The 22247-nt window shown below is 40.3% G+C and overlaps 1 protein-coding gene and 1 pseudogene across 2 annotated transcripts in view; one reads left to right on the plus strand and one right to left on the minus strand.

Annotated features, from left to right (window-relative positions):
* The window catches only part of LOC105422559 (uncharacterized), a 56707-nt gene extending 35116 nt beyond the window's left edge, over positions 1-21591 (plus strand). Inside the window, exons 2-5 of one of the 2 annotated variants that reach the window (XM_089079294.1) lie at positions 801-1263; positions 6646-6699; positions 12203-12357; positions 17188-21591. In XM_089079294.1, the coding sequence (XP_088935420.1) occupies positions 1041-1263; positions 6646-6699; positions 12203-12357; positions 17188-17973 (1218 nt within the window). In that variant the 5' untranslated portion in view covers positions 801-1040 and the 3' untranslated portion in view covers positions 17974-21591. The remainder of the gene's footprint in view (positions 1-800; positions 1264-6645; positions 6700-12202; positions 12358-17187) is intronic. The other variant, XM_011631980.2, reaches the window with a different exon arrangement.
* On the minus strand, positions 3465-4153 carry LOC148936081 (uncharacterized; annotated as a pseudogene).
* Positions 21592-22247: the final 656 nt, after the last annotated feature.

Raw genomic sequence — 22247 nt, forward strand, 5'->3', positions numbered from 1 at the left:
TATTCATTCTATCAATATTCCAGGATACTCGTAAATTCAATTTCTATTGTTTAGCTTTTTCGCGACATATTTTTATAGAAAAATCTCAGATAAAATATTTTTAGCAGATGATGCTAAAATAATCGTCCATAATGAAATAAATTTGAATTAATAATATTGGGACAAACGAAATTCTGTCTAATTATATTATAAATTATAGCTCTTTTATTATGTTTTAAAAAAAATCATCAGTACAGTCTCTAAATTTTTTGACAAACTATCAAATCGATCAGTTATTTTTAAAATTTTTGTCGATCGGAAATAGACATATTGTTAAGTAATATACGTTACAATATGCAGCATTATTTTAAAAACGATAGAAAAAAAGTCATATACTTTAAGATATGTTTATAAAATTAGTTTTATCTTCCTAAATTTGGAAAAAACTTAAAGTTTCCAATTTCTTTTCCTTAAAGTGTTTCATTAAATATTAAATATTAAATCAATTTTAAAAGAATTTTGATATTTTGAAGATTAAGATTTCCTTAAGGATCAAAAATTTTGGACAGTTTCGTAATTTTTGATAAATTTTCTATTTGAAATTTAATCTGTGGTATTTTAAAAAATTTTCATTTAAAAATTGAAATTTTGCTAGAAGTTTCATTTCTATTTCCAAATATTACTGTTATAACCGTTTAGAGATTTAAAGATTTCTATGAAAAATTGAATCAATTCATTGTCATTTACAAATAATATAAGATTGGAATTGCAGAATCGAAATCACGTGAAATTTTAAAAGTCAAATGTTAAATCTTTTACAGGCGGAGAAGTATCCGTGCAGCGGTGCAACGGCGCCGAAAGAACCGGCGCCAAGACTAAGGGAGGTCGGCGCTGAATACAGCGCGAGGCCATCATTATTGTACGCAAACGACGCCGTCCATCGGGTGGTGAACGGCTGGTGGCTGGGCGAGCAAAGCAGAGATAGTCACGCGATAAGAAAGCGTGATAACAACGCCGCGGTGGCGGGTGAATTGGTTTCTCGCATCGCGGACTGCTTGAACATGGCGGGCTACCTGAAGGCGGCGGGCGCGACTTGCGCCTCGACCGGGAACCCTCATCAATACCATCCACACGGTCATCCGATGGGGATCGGCACTCATCCGCATCCACATTCTCATCCGCATCCCGGTACGCATCCTGGATTGCCGTCGCATTTCGCTCTTACTCCACACGCCCATACGCACCATGCGCTCGAACACGGACTGGCGGCCGCATTTCCACAAGGTAAATATCATTTCCTTCTAAGATGAATTTCAAATTTCGCTGCTTAGATACACAAATAGCATTCGTCGTTCTATTTGCAATAATCACTTGAGCGATAATCGACGAAAATTAGAATTTTTTTAGCCAAAATCTATCTGCTTCCGATGAAAGCTCGGATTACAAATTTTTATGAAAAATTTATTATATTTATTAAATGATGACGATTGTTAATAAAACAAATATCAATTGTCGATAAAACAAATAATTGTGAACGAAACTTTAATCCAAATTTTATTTACGTGGTATTGTTTGTGATATACCACATCGCGATGATTTCGAGTAGTAATAATTTTTGCATCTATGGTACTGAAAATTGAATTCACTAAAATTACATCATCCAATACCGCGATAAAATCTACATGAAATTTTGAAATATAAAATTAAAGGTATCAAACTGCATCTACATTATTTAGAATTGAGATTGATATTGAATAGTCACAAATCATAGACATTTAAATAATAACTGATGTCAAAGTTTCTGAGCTGGAGCTGGAGAGAGCGAATTCATTTTTTAACAAATTTATTATAGTAATTAATTTAAACATAATTGCGGGATGTCATGCTTGATATTGGAAAAATGGAAAATGGAATTGCAGTACGTTCTTGTTCGAGAATAATGGACTGGTCACAGTTATCGGTAATAATGAGATTTAATGCGGAATATATACATGTATATGTGTTCGGGATGGGTCGTAATAGCAAGGGATTCGCATTCGTTCGATATTGATGTGCATGCACGGAAAAGTTTCACGTAATCGTGAGGTGGCGACAGCGGTACCGTTCTCGATATCCGTGTTTATTAGCCGCATCGTTTAATATTGTTCTGAAAACAGCGCCTTTCGCGCGGGAACGCTACATGAACCGTGAAATACCGCGGGGAAAAAAAAACGGGGAAAAGGCGAGCGAGATTTCCGATGGTGATCGATCTAGCTGGTGGTGGTGGTTAATCCACTGAAATAAAAGACGAAACGTTTAATCTCCGCGATCTCGGCGTTACAACTCGGTGTGACAGATTTCGCGTCGTATTCGTTCAACAAACGCCGTCGGATAATTTCCCCGCGCTTAAGAGAGGAAATTGTAACTGGAAATTGTAACTTTTCCGTTTTCTAACACAGAATAATTTTCAATCACTTTCGTGCATAAAATAAGCCGCAAGGTTTCAACCACGCTTCCAATTCGTTTGTAACAGATTCAAAGGCGTAAGGATTTGGAGGATCGTTTGATAACAAAATTCTCGCAATTAAATTCAGCACATTAAATTTTGAATGTGCACTGTTCCATCAATAAATATAAAAATAAATTTTTGTTTCTGAAATTAATTTTTCCACGTCTCAATTTTTGCACGTCTCTTAAATCTTGATATTTTGTCAGCCCTATTTTTCTCTTTTAATAAATTGATATTTAACGCATACTGAAAGTAAATATTTTTACTTTTGAAGAAAATTTGACGCGAATTGCTCACTTGATGATTTAAAATGCATTCGATGCGGAAAAAGTTTTTCTAATCTATTGTGTCTATATACAAAATTCATTCCTCCTTTTTTTATCTTGTGTCTCTTTTATATTCTTCCTCTAGTATTGCTCAATTCGTCATTGCTCAAACTCTTTTTTTGCTCTCTCGGTATTGCGTGTGGATGAAGAACGACGACTCTGTTATTAGTTAAGTATATTATATTTATTAGTGCGTTAAATAATTTAGCATTTTAACGTCATTAGGTGTGCTGTAAGAGTATTTCACGTGGATGCCATATTCGCCGTTATTGATTACCATGCAAATCGATGCATCGACTGAAGCCATATGAATGCCGGGCAATCTCGGGGCTTCCCAACTATAGCTCTCGTTACATGTGTTGAGAAACACGCATGCGGATGCACCGTTCTTCTATGTTTTAAGTTTCCAAATGAATATATAGAAGAAACGATTTGGACATAATTGTGCACATGTTGTGCATTTGTTATGAAATACGCGTCACATTTTAGATATCGATTTCCCAATAGACTTTTCGATCGGAGAAATGTACTTTGTCCGCTTCAGAAAACACGGACTAGTTTTGCGCGATATCGGCATGACATTTGAGAAATCCCCGACGAAAAGAGTAATCGCGAATCGTTCTTGTGGTCAAGCCCCTGGAATGTTCTCCTGCGGAGAGGCTGACCATTCCTCAAGCCCCCAGTAAACAGGAAAATTCGAAAAATCGGCCGCAGCGGGCCGCAATGGGCCGCAATGGGCCGATCCTCCGAATTTTCCCGTTCGCCAGGGAAGAAGAGAGGGACAAGGGGGCAACGACATTGGGGAGAATTTGCTGCGTGTGTCCATTCTCGAAAGGTCGTGTTGCCGACTCAGTAATTGACTGCATAAATTTTCCAGTGTGCCACAGGGTGTGCGTAGACGAAAAGAGATCGCGGCAGAAGGGCAGAGATGAGGGTGTGCTATTCAAAGAGGAGGAGAAAGAGAGACGGAGCGAGAAATGGAATATAGAGTGGAACAAGGTGGAGAGAGGAAAGACAGTGTGACAGAGAGAGAGCACGCTCTCGCGTCGCTTTCCTTTAGCGGCACGATTCGGCGAAAAGCAGCATCGTCTCTCCTCTCTTTCCCGTTCGTCTTTCGCCGTTTCGCTCCCTTTCACCCATCGCTCGAAAGGGGCCCCCCCGGCGGCGGGAGACCGGGGGCAGAGTGTCGAGGAGATGGAGTGGTTGGAGGGGGTCGGGGGATGCTTCGGCGAAGAAGAGTGGAGAGAACCATGAGAGTAAGCCGCTTATCAGGGTGGCAGCAGGCAGTATAGGTCCAACCGACGCAGATAGGTGGGTTTCCATGGAAACACGGATCTGTCCGTTAGGTCCCTACGTACCTACGTCCAGCGGCTGCCTCTATCCGTTGTAGGCGTGTATCCGCGTTACACGAAAAGCCGCCGAACGCGCGAGAGGAACAACGATGCGAGAACGACGCCGTCGGGGTTGGAGGACGGCGTGGTCTATAGACGGAAATAGAAACAAAGGACGCGGATGAAGGGAATAGGAAGCAATAGAGCGTGACGACTCGTGCCGTCGGAGACATCGCTTTTGTAGTCCATTTGTGAAGCAAACTCCTTGTTTATTAGCCGCGACCACGATATTGCGACTCGACCCTCCTGATATCACGAATTCTGATGGATAATTTCGCGATTCTGGCAAGATTTATAGTCTCATCATCATCGGCATCTGCAGACGTGCTTTGACGTGCCTAATCTAACGTCACATTCTCACCCTCGCGTACAAGGAATTGATAATCAGATTTTGTGGCTATTGGAAGGTCGTGAATTAATTCACCTGATGTTCGTCGACGATGACGCGTGGACGGAAAGGACTGTTCCGTGTCGCTCGACAGGCGTTTATTTCAGTCGCGCGTCGACGTTTATTTTGTTATGCAATCGTGCAGGCGAGAGTAGTCTCTGATCGGCGAGAAAGAACGCTTCAGGCAGAAGCGTTTGCCGAAGAAACGAGAAGGGGTACGCAGCCAACGTAGGACTCTCCCCAGGACTCGTGGCATGCAGCGAGATACGTGGGAATCGCGTCACATGGCCACCGCCCTTTTCCCATCCGAGCCACTATTTGTTGTTGCAGAGAAATTGCCCATCCACTTAACTTCCTCCTACTCGTCGCGGCGACGGCGGCGTCGCGGCGCATGAATAAAGACACCGTTGTCGATTTCCTCCCGCCGATTGTCAATCGAGGGGGAGCGACGGAACAAGTGATTGTGATCCCGGGGGCCATACGCGCTTCTCGAAGCCGCGAGACGTAATGTATCTGTCGTGTAACATTAAAAGATGCGTTGTCAGGCTTGGAAAAGGCTCACGGCGGTGTCATTTCTGTCTTAAATATTTTATCCGAAACACTCGCCAAATCGCGATATTTGCGATTCATTTAATTTGACAAAATTTTGTTTGAGAATTCAGACAAAAGTTTTCTAGTTAAACCACAATTAAAACATTGTCAAAATAGATAACTATTTGAGAAAATTTAATGTGACTCAATATATATTAAAATTTTTCCCGAGATTTAATTTGTAAATCCAGTCTCTTCGAAGCAAATGTCGCGAATATTGCCGAAGGCAAGCTCGTTCTCCGCTTGTCAATTCGATGCGATTTCAATTCGTCACTCAATTAGGTGTCAGGTTAAGGGCGGCACGTGGCGCGGACACGTGCTGTATGTTCGACGTTAGTGGCCGCGAAACGGCGGCAAGAGCCGTTTCCGTGGCGGCGCGTGTCACGGTTAAATTGAGTAGGCGGGCGTGAAGAGACCAAACACAAATCCAGACCTAATTGTAAGACAAACACTTGAGACTGAGTGAAATGTCGCGTACGGCGAGACATCGACGCTCGCTCTCGAAAATCTCACTTTTTCCCCGTCGTCTCTCTCTCTCTCTCTCGCATCTTGTCGCCGTGACATCCTATCGGAATGATGCTTTTTTGTTATTAATACGACGCGAAATCTACTATTTTTTTATCGAGGATTTCTCTCTTACGCGCTAAAATTCACTTACGCAGAACATCGTCACTTTGAAATTTTGCCGATTACGAATTTCATTGTTACGTGGGAAACTGATGCATAAAGTACATAAAGTCTTCATTTCATACGATTCCTCGTGTCTTTCAAAATTATTAATTCACGCTCATCATCGTTACTTTGATAAGTATTCAATAATTTTTCGAGAGCGGACGTCGCGAGAAGGTAGTGTCGCTTGGAACATTGCAACGCGAAACTTATCCGATTATTCGTTCGTCCCTGACGTACGTTGGTATTTTGTTACGTATTTACGTTCATATCCGTTAGATTATCGCATGAGAACGATTATCCGCTACGGCCACACGCCTTTACATCCTTTCCTGTTGTAACTTCCGTACGAATGACAACTTCTTTCGGTTTTCTCCAATGTCCAGTACAGTACGAATAATTATTTAACAACTAAAACATTTTCAATCGAAATATTTTAACTTGACAAATAAATTATAATAAGAAATGGAATCTACATTATATATTTCAAACTTTAATTTAGACAGATTGCGGAATACAATTCTATCCATAATTTTACGATCAATAAAATATATTTGAAAATTCAAGATATAAACATAATATAAACACACACACACACACACACACACACACACACACACACACACAATAAAATTATGATTAATATTTGTATTGCGTTTTATCACATATTACAAATATATCTAGAGCAGTAAAATATTTTTGTATTTTTTAAACTTATACAAGAATTTAAAAAAATTCTATTATTTGTAACATTCGGTTGACAAATTTTTTACATATTGCACCAACAAATGAATTATCCCTAATTTGTCGTAGGCAGACGTTATAGACAAGGGATAGAGATATACCAGCCAGACTACATTCGCGAAGGTATGATTTAAAAAAATATGATATGTCCTGATAACGGTGGTGGTAGCTAAAATTTGTGTATATTCAGAGAAAAAGAAAGTTTTTTAGAAATATCAGAATCACTTTTTTAAATTTCTGCATGGGAATAATACATGACATGATAGCATCCAAGTCAATTAAAAATAAATATTTTCCTGATGAAATTCGTGATAGAATCTTATTTATAATTTTATGCATGTAATCTGCAAACAATTTGAAGAAGTAAAATATGTAAATATGGAATGAATTTTTTATAACTTACCTATTTCAAATATCGCGTTTGATATATACGAATACAACATGGAAAAAACACATTTAACGGGATAAGTGTTAATCAGAAAAAAATTCTTTTATATACAAAAAAAATATAATTTTGAACCGAATTGTTTAAAATGAACTTCAATCTTAAAATTTTTATTTAATTTCATGATTTGGAAATGATAGAAAATAAACTCATTAATGGTATGTTATTAAAAATATTACAGTCAATAATTTCGCAAGAAAACAATCACGTAAATTTCTCAGAATCGGGGAACGTATGTTGACGAAAATATTGACGGAAATAGCGCGTTTCTCGTCTTGAATCCTCGGCATTGCGATCACATGGTGGTCACGTTGTAAACGCAAAGTCGGCCAAATGTTTTCGTAGCTGATGGCCTTTTAGAATTCCCTCTTCTGTCACCGTCCACCACGTGCTGTCATCTCACGGTCCCCCTCAATAATCCAGCCCTCCGCCCCTGACACCGCCATGTAGCAGCCTATTCGCGTTTTAGCTTTTAATTAATTTTCGATTCTGTGTGCCCGACCATGCCCCGCCTTCCACTGTCTTCCTTCTCCATCCATCACGATTCGCTCTATGAATATCAAAGTAGTCGTCCGCTCCTGCGACGAGCTCGCCATTTTACGGCCCTTAAAGATGCCTCTCCGCGTTCTTTGTTTACGATTTATCAACTCATCGTATTTTAAGATTTCGAATATTTCATTGTATCAATATTTAAAACTTTATCGCTATTCGTAAAATTGCTATTTCAAGTATAGATGCTTTTTATGTTTTTCAATATTTCGTTAGTGAGTGACAAAATTATTAAATTCAAGATACGATCACACGTGCTTTTTAACTATAAAGATGTGTAGTGAAACCAGATCCGCGGTTTAAGGGTCAACTCGCGCAAAACCACGAGGGAAAATAGTGTCGAGTTATATAATACGTCTGCCTGAAACATTTTTTTTTTTTTAATCGGAATGGTGAGGATAAAACCGCGGGAAAACTACGATTAAATACAACGATGAAAACTTCGCGTTACCGACACCGATACACGTTTATTATTCAGTCGACTACGCATGTAATTGCAATTAATTATCGCCAGTTTCCTGGCGTATCAGGTGATATGTTGCGCTCGAGATAAATTCCCAGCGCCGTATTTCAGTAGCAATGGGCTTTCCGACGTTATCTAAATCGGACACGCATTTATTTGTATTAATTTACTGCACGCACTTTCCCGCGGAAGTCTAATAGATACACCGGGGAACAATAAGTAATAACGTGTCACCAAACGTGCCGTTAATTATTCCCGCGTCGTTACGCATTTCATCGCGCACTGCTAATTACATATCTTACTCAAATCAATTAAATTTAAATGTAATTTAATAAATTCTTTTTATTCTCAAATCTCTTATTAGGTATCTCTGTTCATCATTTTTTAATTAGAGCTGGAGAGAGCTTATTTATTTTAACATCAGTGGAATCAATTGAGATTAATTCATTTTTTTCATGATACATTATTGTTGATATCTTATTTGCTTTAAATATTTTTAATGTTTATATCGCAAGATACATAATTGAACATTATGAATGCGAAATGTCATGATATAAATAATTTACAAAGTTAATATGGAGAATATATCTGTTTTTTTATTACGATGAGAAAATTTTGTCCAGCGAGTTTTAATTTTGGATACAACTCGCTGAAATATCGGTGCGAATCGCACCATCGGATCGTGCGTGAAAGAAAGATCACCAGGAAATTTTGTTAGTGGTCCATTGACTTACGCAGATCTCGACGAAACGGCGAAACGCGGCGGGCGCGGAAGAATCCAATAAACGCAAAACGAATTTGCTATTAGGGTCGCGTCTGATCTCGTTGCAGGCCAATGAGGCGGAGCAACCCTTATATCAACCCTCCCGGTATCGCGTCTCACTGACGATAATAAATCGAATCATACTCCGAGAGTCAGCGGGTGTTTGCCGATCCATTAGGGTCGCTTAGCCGACTGTCTCTCCTTAAAGCACGATACGGTTGTCAAGATTTTTCGTTCACAAATCGATTGTATCGAATCCTAAAATATTTCCGATCGTCATGAAAATAAGTGAATTTTTCAGCAGTTTTTAAATTAATATTAGATTTAATGAGAAAACTTGAGACACAAGAGTGGTATTTCTCTTTCCCCACATTGAAAATAAATATATTATCATTTTAAATGTAGCACAGGCGATAGATCTTTGGTCGCAGACTTTAGATTCATTTTTTAATTTACAGTTTATATTTACAATGTCATACTTAAAACTCTCAAACGCCAGATAAAGAATATAAAGTACGGCTTTGAAGAGCTTATTCGGCAGTATCTCACGTGTCAAGGAAACAAGCGAAGAATATAATCGGGGAGCCATTGTCTTAGCTACATAGACGTGCCTGGCTTTCACTGGACCGATGGCAAAGGCCGTTGTTAACGGTGGCATCGACACCCACTCGAAAATCAGAGTGTTCTCTTGGAGCAGCTATTCTTCGCGCCACCGATTATGGACGTGAAAAAATTTTAATCGAATGAGATTTGTTAACGAATAATTTCATCATTATAACAAATTTAAATATCGATTGAATCCTAAAATATTTCCGATCGTCATGAAAATAAGTGAATTTTTTAGCAGTTTTTAAATTAATATTAGATTTAATGAGAAACTTGACACAAGAGTAGTATTTCTCTTTCCCCCTCATTGAAAATAAATATACGATACGATAAGGAATATCGAATCAAGGTTGCTAACAAAAATTATTTTATCTGTTTACTTCCATATCACTTTTGTATACATTAGAATCTCATTGTTTATTACCGGTGAAATTTTAACAAAGCGTCCGGGCGCTTTTTCGATTCGTTATCTCAACAACAACAACAACGAGATTGTTTCATCTCGGAATTTCCATGTGTCCATAATCAATGGCGGGTCCGTGCCGAAGGCGGCGGCGAAGATACGTATCATAGATCGAACGATCGCGGGTGTGTCGCGTCCGTCACACGAAGCGATGGCGGTAATGCCGACCACCGTGGAGTTTGTACATTGTGAGCTCGACGCAATCTGTCCCAAGGATCTACTCCGGTGCCATACTGGTAGCCCACTCGACCAGTTCGTTAGCCAATCGCGCAGGTACCGTCCTCGTCGTTCGTCGTCATCCTCCTCATCCCGAGCTCTCTTCGAACCCGAGAAGAGCACCCACGAGAGATGCGCCCGACGGACGTTGTTTCCTCCTTCTGGACCGCTCCTTCCTTCGGGGCTTTGATTATACTGCTATTGCTTCCATTGGTAAATTGTCATCATATCGCGTTGAAAGGTCTTAAGTAATGTATTTCTTTGTCGATTGGCAAGTTTATTGATTCATCCTTTTTCTCCTAAAATAATTTTTCTTTTTTATTTTTTAATTATACATGTCTATTAGCTACATATATTTGAACATATAAATAGAATATAAGATATTTTGTAACAATGTTTTCCTTATTAATGTTAGAAATATGGATTAGAGTTACTGTAATTCTAAGTTTAAATCTAGTTGTATTTTGCTATATAATTAAATTTCTTACTTTTGCACGGTACATAATTGATTTTACTCCAATCGTTTGTATTTGTTATTGTTTGTCACAGTTTGCTATGTTTGTACGCAGTTTCTAGGGATTACATCGGTATTTTTTCTTTTCTTTTTTTTTTTTTTTCTTTCATGGCGTACCACTCAGTTTGCGTTTTTAAATCACTGTTCTGCTTTCTTGTTTTGCATATCTTTCCTTGCTTAACGCAGACTTTCTTCTTTTTGTATCTCGATGGTGTGATTCTTTTTCTTTATCATGTTCGGTAAGTGGAGGGTTTTCAAGTATGGCGGATAAGAGGAATAAAAAAAAAAGAGAAAGAGAAAGCATCGATCGTCTCGTAAACAGCTGCCTCGCGTGTCTCCCAGGTCTTAACGGGACGATTACAGACGTACACCTACTTTATGTGGCAGGGCTTCACCAATCTCTCGTGAATGACCCTATTCTCTCAATTATTCAACTCGTATGATCGTCGGTCATTCGCGGGTATGAAATCGGATAAAACTTTTGCTTTGCAAAAAAGCCACAGATTTGAGAGCCGAGATTAGAACTTAGCATCTTGATCGAGTACCTTCTACCTACCTTTTGCCTTTCTTTTTCTCTCATTAACCTCGCGACCTTCTGTGTGTGGCACGACAACACGAAAATTCGACGCATAAAAATGCCTCGTGCCCGGCGCGGCTCCCCTGGCTCTCGGATTCCACCATTTCGCTTGCGACTTTATAACCCAGCTTTCAACCCGGAGACACTAGCGAGAGGCAGTTTTCCAGCCGCTCCTTTTTATTAGTTCGCGACGAGGACGCGTCGTATATATACTCGCCGGCGTGCCCATCGAGAGCCCCGGCATCGTCGTTTTCAACGACGGCAGCTGGGAGCGACCGCGACTTTGGTCCTCTGGATGGTTCGTGTATTCCGGGGTGTACTCCCTCCCTCCCCTCTGTCTCCCTCACCCTGCACCCCCGTGACCCCCTTATAAGCGGATTACGTGGGTCCCGAAACGAGCCAAGCGAGGCTCGATGGCACGAGGAAGGTAGCGTGGGGTGGATCGTGCGGGGAGGGAGGGAGGGGGAGGGGGGGGGGGCTGTTCAAAATTACGCTATCGCGACCTCGCAACGCTCACACTCTATCCCTCCTCGTTGAACCCCCCTTTGCCGCCCTGTGCGGCAACCAGGCACAGGCAACAACCCCCATCTTCGTACAAGACACCGATGTCACAGGCGTTCCATATTTGAAGACACCGACATCGATGGTAGTTCCATGCGAACGTATTGAAGTTCCAATATCGATACCTGTCTCACGATAACGGCGTAGTTCCCTGGCAGTTATATCTTCCGTTTTTTTTTCTGTTTTTTTTCCCCCATTCTTTTTCGATTGCCGCACACAAGTGTTTCACGGGGAAAGAAACCTTTAAATAAACCGCCCGCACATTACAGAATCATCGGTTACTTTAATGAATTGAAGCCAACTTGATGATTAGGCCTATCGATAAATCTTCCAATTACTCCTTTCCGAAGGAGCGCTGCGCGGAATTTTAAGAGCGTGACGCAGTTACGCAGCAACGAAACAAAATTTATCGCCGAGATTTATGAGACATAATAATTAATGATGAGCGCTTCCTTCCCTCATGTTGCAGGAATGAATCAACGCAAGCAACGTCGCGAGAGAACGACCTTCACTAGAGCTCAGCTGGATGTGCTGGAGGGGCTATTCTCGAAAACGAGATATCCGGACATCTTTATGCGAGAAGAGGTCGCCCTCAAGATCAACCTGCCAGAGTCGCGAGTCCAGGTAATTATTTTTTTTTTTCCTTTTCCTTTCATTTTTTTTATTCCTCTCCCTACTCTCTCGCTCAGCCCGCAGATTTTATAGCTTCTGAAATATCGCTGTCAACGATGTAGAAATAATAATGTAGACGGACGGGAAAGGTTCCTTGAACTTTCAGCGGGTAAATCGCGCGAATAATCCGAGATCGCCGTCGTCGATTTCGCATACGGTATCTAACATTTAAAGTCATTGCAGCATTTAAGGTCTTTGCGCGATATAAAATTGCATTGATGTGAAACGATCCACGATCCACCGATACGCGACGGAAGGAGCGGGAAAAGAGAGACGAGGGAAGAACGAGGGAGAAAGACGGTGGCGCGTTTCGTGCTTCCGCAATCGCGGACGAGATTTAAGATATTTACACAGCGCGACGTTCGCGCCCTACATCGTTCCATTTCGCCATTGTCCCAGCCCTGCGTCTCGTACATTGATAGATGTGCCGACGAGCTCGTCGACGCTTTTATTGCGGTTCCCGTGACATCTTTATTTCGCAACGGGGTGTTACCAAGTCACGATCCCGCGCGGATCCCGAGCTCGTGTCTCGAATACCGGAGTTTCAACTTTGCGCCCAACCCTCTGACATTTGCATACAATAGTCATAGAAAAGTCTCGCGGTAGCATCTAAATAGAAAGACGAAACAACTAGTCCGGAAGTTTCGAAGAATTGAATTGTCGTTTCAACTTGTGTTTTACATTACGTTTGCGTATTTACGAACTCATTAGATCCCTGCGATTATTCGATGTCTTTCTGTTCCTTCACGTTATATCCCATGTATTTTCTCACGTATTTTTCTTACAGCATTCCTCTAGAATCTTTACACGACATACATTTTGTTTGCAACCCAGCGCATTCACCTACATTGGTTGCAATATATTTTTATATGGATCATTAATGATATTTCTAATATAATTTTTTATGCTGAATTCAAATTCTTCTACTTCGTTCACAGTTTTTATAATCATCAGTATCATCAAAATAATGATATACAATCTTTCCATGCAAAGCCATGAGGAAGAATATTATATATTTTAAATTCATTTTCTGGATTCTCATTTGAATGAATGATAATATTGTTGTTGTGGAAAAACATGGTTTTTGCAATTTCATTAAGATATCTCGTACACGGAAAAGTAATACCAGATCAAATGGAGTATCCAATATGCTGAGTATTGAAGAGAGATAGCAAGATTCAAAAGCAAAATAGAAAATAAAAAAAAAATCATTATTTTTTTAGGTAATATAAATATTTAAATATACAACTTTTTTTAAACTTAAACCGTGCGTCACGTAAAAACTTTAAGTGATAGAAGAAAGTATTATATTAGAAATCAAACTCTTAGAATCACAATTATCTTTTTTCATATAAGAAAAAAATTAATGTTTTGTACACCGATGTTTATCTGAGTACGTTTGGGTTGGTCATCGACGATTCGCGCATCTATCGCGGTATTTTGTAACTGTCCTGTCGGAATCGTGAAATATGTAGGACAGAAGCGTGGAAATTTAGCCCCAGGATGCGAAATTTCCACGCAAAGTTAAGCCGCCGTGAATGGCGGCGCAACTGCAAAAGGGTGTACCGCGCACACGCGCGCGCGCGCGCGCACACACACACACACACACACACGAAGCACACATGTATATACTTAGGTGTACGCACAATGCAAAGGGAAATGCAATGCGGCGTATATATGCGAACAAATAGTACATACGCACGTATACGCAGCGGCAGCGATTGTGTATGTGCGAGATGGCGTATCTGTGCGAACGAATAATATCTGGAGAAGGGATGCTATCTGAAAGTTTTAAAGGCACAGGGGGAGTTCGAGCTGGAAGACGGCGAGGCCACCGAGGAGGGGGGGGGGGGCAGAGGTCGGATGCGGGGACATAGGTGTATGGTATGGATAGAGATACGCACGGCGGTAGTGCGGCGTGCGAGGTACAACATATCGTTGATTTGTTCCTGGATTATAGCCCCTGGCACTGTCTTGTTCGCGAGAGCTCTATACGCGATCGCTCCTTCTCTCGTCGAGCGAACGCACGCAGCTGCGTACGACGCGACCGATGCGCGATCGCGACGCGCCGCGTTGAATGAGAGTTCCGCGTTCGCCGCCGCGCCGTTTGTTCGTGTCACTTATAACCCGAGGACGAATCGGAAAATATTATCTCGATAGAGGAAAGGGAAAAAAAAGCAGAGCTAGAGAGAATCCCGGCCGCACACACGGTTTCAGCGAGAAAACTACTCGCAAAGCTCTCTTTTGCTCGTTTATCATACGAGCTTCGACGAGACCTTTTGCTTTACGGAATTCCATATAGCCGAAAATAGCTGCGGTATAAAATATAGTAGAGAGCGTTAACTCGAGAAACGCGAGAATTTTATTAGAGAGATCTTCTGTTACGATATATTTTTTTTATGACGGCGGGTTTAAAATTTTTAAGGAATTTATATATTTGTCATTTTATTTCGATCACGTTTGAAATCGCTCATCATTTCCACGTTTTTTAAAATAGGTATAATGTAAAATAGTCTAAATTAAATATTTAAATTTATTCTATTCCCTTTTTATTTTCTGAATCTGAATATTTATCGATATTTTCACAGTATTGAGTGCAAAATGAGTAAACGCCACACAGCGCGCGCGAGCGGAACGTTCATCACGTTCATATTAGCAAATAGCGGATCTCGCGTCAATCGTGCATGCTGGACGATGACATGTTCCCGGACGGGTATCGTCGATGGGGTCGTATTAATAATACAAATAAGAAAATATATTTGTCATAACAGAGTGTCAACGCAGCTGCGTCGCCTCCCCCTGGCTACTGGGGTGGTTTTCCGTTCGTTGGATGTAAACCAGATGGTGGCGCAATTTGCACCTCGGCCTCGTCGACGTTCTCTCGTGTGTACGGGCGTGAAACTGTTGGTGGTTGCCCCCGGGGGTCTCCGAATGCCATCGCGGTCTGTTTGGTTGGTTTTTGGAGGGTAGATATCTCTCTCTCTCTCTCTCTCTCTCCCTTCCTCCCTCCCTCCCTCCCTCCCCCCTCCTCTCTCTTGCTCTCGCTCGCTCTTGCTCGCTTGCCGCTTCTGAAGGGGTGTCGTTGTGCAAACATACCGCGTATAATAGGATCGTTCTCTGTCTGCCACACCAACCTCGATATAGATCCGTCTTTCTCGTTCTCCCGGGGGCTCGTTTCACTCGCGCTGATACGCAATATTCGCGGTATGTCGTGCCCAACAGATTTCAGCACCCTATTGCACGGCGTGGAGGATGACTTTTGCGAAATGAGGATCTGCCTATCGTGATGCCACGCTAAAGCAGAAGCCAAACAAACGGAGGAACGACGTTGCGGCGATGAGCGATTATGGTTTCTAAATTGTGATTCGCACACTTTCGGCATATTGAAGAAATTTTATTTTAATTGTATCGGCTTAAACACAAAAAAATAGTTTAAGCTTCATGTACTTGATATTTTTATAAATAATTTGTTATACATATATATATATATATATACACACATATATGTTTGTAAAAAATTATATATTTTCTGAATACATTTCGGCACTTCCAGTAATCCAATGTCACCAGAATACTTTTCTAATTTAAATGATATCTGAGACGGCTTGTCGAGCGATTAAAGTTTCCGTCTATTCTTTTGACACGTTTCGAGACAAAAGGATTGCGCGTGGCTTCTGTCTCGATCGGCAAACGTGCACGGCCATGCAGTTCGAAATCCCTCATACGCTCCAACGATTCGTACTCTCCGTAACAACTGTTACAATGCCGCCGATAATAACAACAACGACGACGGGTTCCGCTTTTAAAGGCGCGGGCATAGATTCATAGGATCGCACCCCTGCCCACATTGTGCCTCGGCGGGATTATAAGGGGATGCGTGAGGGGGAGTATTAAGGGGGATGAAAGAGAAAGAGAGAAGGAGGGGTCACAACGCACTCACGAGCTTGCGGCCTACGAGGGGTTGCTTTTTGTCACCCCTCCCTCCCTCCTCTGTCTTCTTTTTCCTTTCCTTACTGTCCCTTTTCTGGAGAGAAAAACTTACATAGGTGTTTTCGTCTTTCCAAGAATCATGCGTGTGTATGTGTACGTCCCATCACGGCTACGTGTTTGTAGCTGTCGCATACAACTATGAAGGAAAAATCTACGTGTGTATGCTACTCTGTGTATATATTCACATAAGATACACGCGCACTATTCGCACATACAAGCAAAATCAACTATTCGATCTCGGGGGGTGGGGGTGGGGGGGAGGGTGAAAACAACCCTCGAGACGAGCTCTGATTCGCGCATGCGTGCCGATGAACGCCGTAACCACCGAGGACCCAGGGGATGCTCCAATACACGCGTGTCGGGACGTCGCGCTCGTACACGCGCTCCCCGTATGGCCCCTCCCTCCGGATTCTTGTTATTGTTGCGATTTAATGAAATGTTACGCCCGCTCGCCCGCGATTACTTTCCCATTGCACCGATTAACTCCCCATTCGGTCGGTCTCGTCTCTCGTGGCGGGACAGTAGGACATCTTTCCTCCCTGACGATCCCTAGGGCTGCGGTTTCCATCGGGAACTTTTGTATCTTGTTGAAAGATATGCCTCGATATCACGATACGACGCTTATTGAGGGAATTTAATTGATTTCCAAGCCACAATATTTTTTTCTTATCTCTACGAAATAATAATAATACCATAAAGGTATTGCGAAAGTAAAGATGATGCTGATTATTGCATCTGTACGGATATTTGTTTCGCATTCTCACGGCACTCTCTGCCGTTCCTCTGTTTCAGGTGTGGTTCAAGAATCGTCGAGCCAAGTGTAGACAGCAGTTGCAGCAGCATCAACAACAACAGCAACAACAGCAGCAGCAGACCCCACCGTCGAAGGGTTCGCCCAGGTCGAATCAGAATCACAGTAACAGCAGCACCGGTAGCAGGATATCGACGAGCTCATCGACGACGCCGAGCAGGCGGTCCTCGCCAGATTCGCCGGCGCAAGGTAGGGAAGCACCGGTAGCGGGAAACTCGCCCTTGTCCACCCCGCTCCTGTCGACGCAGTCGACGTATCCTCGTGTCGGAGCGACGCCAACCGGTGGCAGTGGGGCCAACAGCAATCTAACGACCCCGTCGCCGCCGCTGACACCGAGCTCCAATCAGTTACAGCCGTCGTCCTATCCGAGCACCATGAATCAGATTCACCACGGCGAGACCTACAGCTTCGGCTGGAGCTCGGCGGGTTCCGCTTCTGTGAACCACAGCCAGTACGCCGGCCAGGGCTACAACGCCTACGCCCAAACCCCGGGCGTGTACGGCGGCGACTATTATCAGGCTCAGATCCCCCACATGCACCATAGCCCGCAGGCCAACTACCACCATCCGCAGTATCATCCCAACATGACGCTCACCCCGTCCATGTCGCACCTGACCAGTCACCATCTAAATCCGGTGACTAGTCAGACGCAAGCCACCAGCAACGACATAGCGGCGGCCGCGGCCGCCGCGGCCGCTGCCGCCGCCTCGGGCGACGAGGCCGCCGGCTACGTGCTACCGGAGCAGAAATATCCGCCATTGGCATAGCGGTCCAGCAGGTCCTCCGGGATCTTTCAGCGGGGCCAGGAGACCGCGAGCACGGCCGGCTCCTCGATGCCCTATCATTGGCGACTGAACACGGCGATTTGTCACGAGATCAACGGTAATCTGGACTCCGACGATAATTGATCATTGCGGGAAAGGGACTGCGTCAAATCAACGCTGAACGTTCTCCGCACCTCCCTTGATAGGTACGAATTCGAATCGGTGTATAAATAAGTTACACACACAATCATTCCGAGATGAACGACGTTAGCCAGTATCGCGATAATTGCATAATACGCAATACAGAATTTTCGCGCTAGCATCGCGCTTCATGAAGGTTAAGATTTTGCCGAAATAATTATATGATATCGGTCATCGATCGCCAAGTAATAGCTGAGAGTTAATTCGTATGAAACGTTTGACGTGCGTCAATACACGAGATGTATTTTCTGATATTCAGTTGGCTTGATGCAACCAGAGATCTAGATCGTACCTACGAAACTCAGACTATTATGGATAAATTGTTAACTAGATATTTTGCACACAGTTTTCTTGACGTCTCTAACTTAGGAGGAATGTTTTGCGAGACGAACGATCACCGGAAGAATAAAATCGCGGGTAAAACAGATTTACATGATTATTTGATAATTACTAATGTCAATTATTGATAATCATTAATCATTGGTTTTACTTTATTTAAACGATTTTATTATTTTATGGTAATCGTTCTCTTATCACAGCTTTGTTTTAGGAGATATTCTGTTACATTTTTTTATTTTTTTTTATTGCAAATTAGATTATATATATTTGTGATAACTGATTTAGAAATTATTCGAATTTCATATTTTGAAAGTGCTTTGAAATTTTTATTCTTTTTACTTTCTCGATACGATTAAAATCGTATTAACATAGATTAAATAAGATATATTAGAAAAACAAAAAGTGTTTGTATTGTAATAATATCTTCTTTCTATACTTACGCCAATACCAGATATTGGAAAAAGTAACAGAAAAGACTAAGACTGCAGAATCTTTTGTTGTTTTATATATTCATATTTGAAATTTCAAAAGAATCTATGAATATCGATTGGAATTCTCATCATCTGTAGATTATCTATCGATATTTCAAATTAATATTCTGAAATTCACAAAACTTGAAGGAAATAATAGTATCTGTAAATGGCGACAATTTTTAATTTAATATCATTTTATAGTTATTTCAAAGCACCTTCTCAAACAACGTATGTATGCATGCAAATAAATTAGAAGAAAAATAATGAAAATATATAGGATAAATCTTGCAATTTAAACAGGCAATTTTTATCTGTATGTGTTTATTTTTTTATCTGTGGCAATGATATACCAAAGCATAATTACATATTTTCTAAACGGAATCATACTTTTTTTTTTATACAAATGATTTCCTATGTATTCTTTTAATAATTATTTTTATACATGCATTCTTCTCGTATAAAAATGCTGTCATGAGGAACCAATATATATATATATATATAATTCACAAAATAATTATATTTTATTTAATGCATTCAATTTTATTTTGTAACATCATTGTATCTAGGAAAAATAACTTTACAAAAAATTGTATGTTATTCAGATCTTTAATTTTTGTATATATCACTTTATTTTGACTATAGTAATAAAATGATATTGACTAAAAAGATACATCTGTTCAGATTGCATTACTTATTCTGTATAAAGAATTTCATAAATGTCAATAATATATTTTTATTAATATATAATTGATATATTAGTATAAAACATTATTTTTTTATTAGGGAATTATTTCTGACAGATTATTACACAAATTTGTTTTACAGATTGAAAATGTGAAATTTTCTCTTTAGCCATGATTTTAATTTTATCACAGAGAATATTTTGTATTCTATAATCACGTTGATGGAGTATGTTTTTTGATTTTCTTTGCTGTAATGTTTAGTTTATAAAGTATAGGTATTAATCAATGATATACAAATGTTTAGTCATTTGTTTATCAATAATGCCCTGCAATAACGGTTCCGTTTTTCTTCCTTTTGAAATTTTTCATTATAAAATTGCGAAAATTATTTTTATCTCGCGTTTTTCATCCCTTTGATTAAAATTAACCGCCGGACAATATACCTAAAATATATTTTTGAAATATTACAAACATTGTGTAACAAATGGTCCGTACAAGTAGTATTAATGTAATATTTTATTGACATTATTATTACATTGAGTAAAAAAGTATGTCATGAAAATTTATTACTTTAAGTTAATGTTACCGACAAAGAAAACGATATTTATTAAGATTCGATCTCTTAAGAATCGAATATAGACAATCGATAAAACGCTAATTCGCAATTATTGAGAGAGATGATTTTTTATTAAATCGCGCATCTTCAAATTGCAAAAATTATCGTTATTTTATATGCTTTTGCCACAATTTCGTCGAAAATTCACACTCGTAACTCATATTTAACGCTGAACTCTAGATTGTCTGAATTTGAGTTTTACCTAAATACATAGCATATACTTTGGGGACAAATATTTTATATATCTGAATGAAGATAAGCGGATTTAGCAATAAATGTGAATTACGAATGTATAACCGGATAAACGACCGATATCAGTCCATGGGAAAGTCGAATTTTATTTTCGAAAAAGAGGAAAAGAAGCAAAAGAGGAAATTTGTCCTTGTAAATAAAAATAAAAAAAAGACTGTATTCACATAAGGAAATTGTCATCAAATTTCCCATAAGAAGCTTATTATACGCGCCACACATATGAATTTATTTTAAGATCTAATCTATGATATCCTTTGCATTTTTAAGATTAAAAGACGAGTATTCATCACTGCCGTCTTTGTCATTGGTATTATCCTTATTATTACGATTAACATTGTATAAATAATTATTCATATCAAATAATGGCCATAATAGCCGAGAATTTGTAAATAATAATAATGAATATGATCGCGCGTGAAAAATGAGAAACTGATTCAGAACTCTATCGCAAGAATTGAACATCTCTATATGTTACAGAAAAAAGGAGAGAGAGAGAGAGAGAGAGAGAGAGAGAGAGAGAGAGAGAGAGAGAGAGAGAGAGAGAGAGAGAGAGAGAGAGAGAGAGATATGAAAAGTAAGAATTGTTGACTCTCGTCCCAGAGAGTCTTGTTATATAGTCATTTCTCTCTATGGTACTTTTCGTCTGTTTGAAGGTCTTAAACTTTATAAAAGTTTGCACTGCACTTTTTCGCGCGATAACTTCATTATCATAATGTGTTTTCTGATAAAAGAGAGAAGTATATGCAAGAATGCCTACTTAATATACGTGAATGTATATTTCGTGTATACTACCTAATGTATATTATCCTGTAACACTACGTTAGACGATGTATAATTATAGAATAAAAAGAAATAATATCATTAAGATAAATGATAGATAGGCGATAAAATCGTAATGGATATTATGGAAACACACAGTAGACCTAAGTTACTTTGTAATAATACGATGAAGCAAATGTACATAAAACGTATATCTCTTGTAAGATACATGATTGTTCTATCATGTGCGAAGGGATCTTCCTACATCAGAAAAAAAAATATCACATATTATTAATAAGTGGTCTCAATTTACTTTCCCGTTTCTTCGATATTTCCCTGATAGTTCCAAAAGACACCTACTGAGACACTAACCAATTTAAATTCGAAACTCTATCGCTTCCCAGAGACACACACACACACACACACACACACACACACACACACGCGCGCGCGCGCGCGCGCGCGTACCCTGACCCTGACACACGAATTACGTTTCGAGCTATTCTGTGACGGAGTTTCCAGTATGCCGTTCGCAATATCCCTGCCTCTATTTCGGCCTGGCGGCTTTATAGATTGCGAGCGCGGTTCTTATTAATCACATTGATGTTCGCAAGATCCTACCGCCGCGGGCTGCAATTCTGCTAATGCACTTGAAATTAATTAACGTCAAAGCGACCGCACTTCATTATTTAAGCGGCCGCGTATATATCGATCTTGAACCATTAAGCCTATATTAATTACAAACTCACGGCCGCGCGAGGTAATCGCGATGCGGTGTCGCGACTACCCGCGCACTCCCTGGCGTCTAATTTTCCTTCCAGCGCGGGACACGGTAAACGAAATGCATTGCGGGACAGATAAAGGCAATTAAAAATATTTAATATATTTCCTCCTATCTGCTTAATTTAAAAAATTAAAAGGATCTACAAGGCGGCTACGGCTGACATCTCTAAA

This window comes from Pogonomyrmex barbatus, unplaced genomic scaffold (assembly GCF_055798465.1).
Source record: "Pogonomyrmex barbatus isolate J1 unplaced genomic scaffold, ASM5579846v1 scaffold3, whole genome shotgun sequence".
NCBI lineage: Eukaryota > Metazoa > Arthropoda > Insecta > Hymenoptera > Formicidae > Pogonomyrmex > Pogonomyrmex barbatus.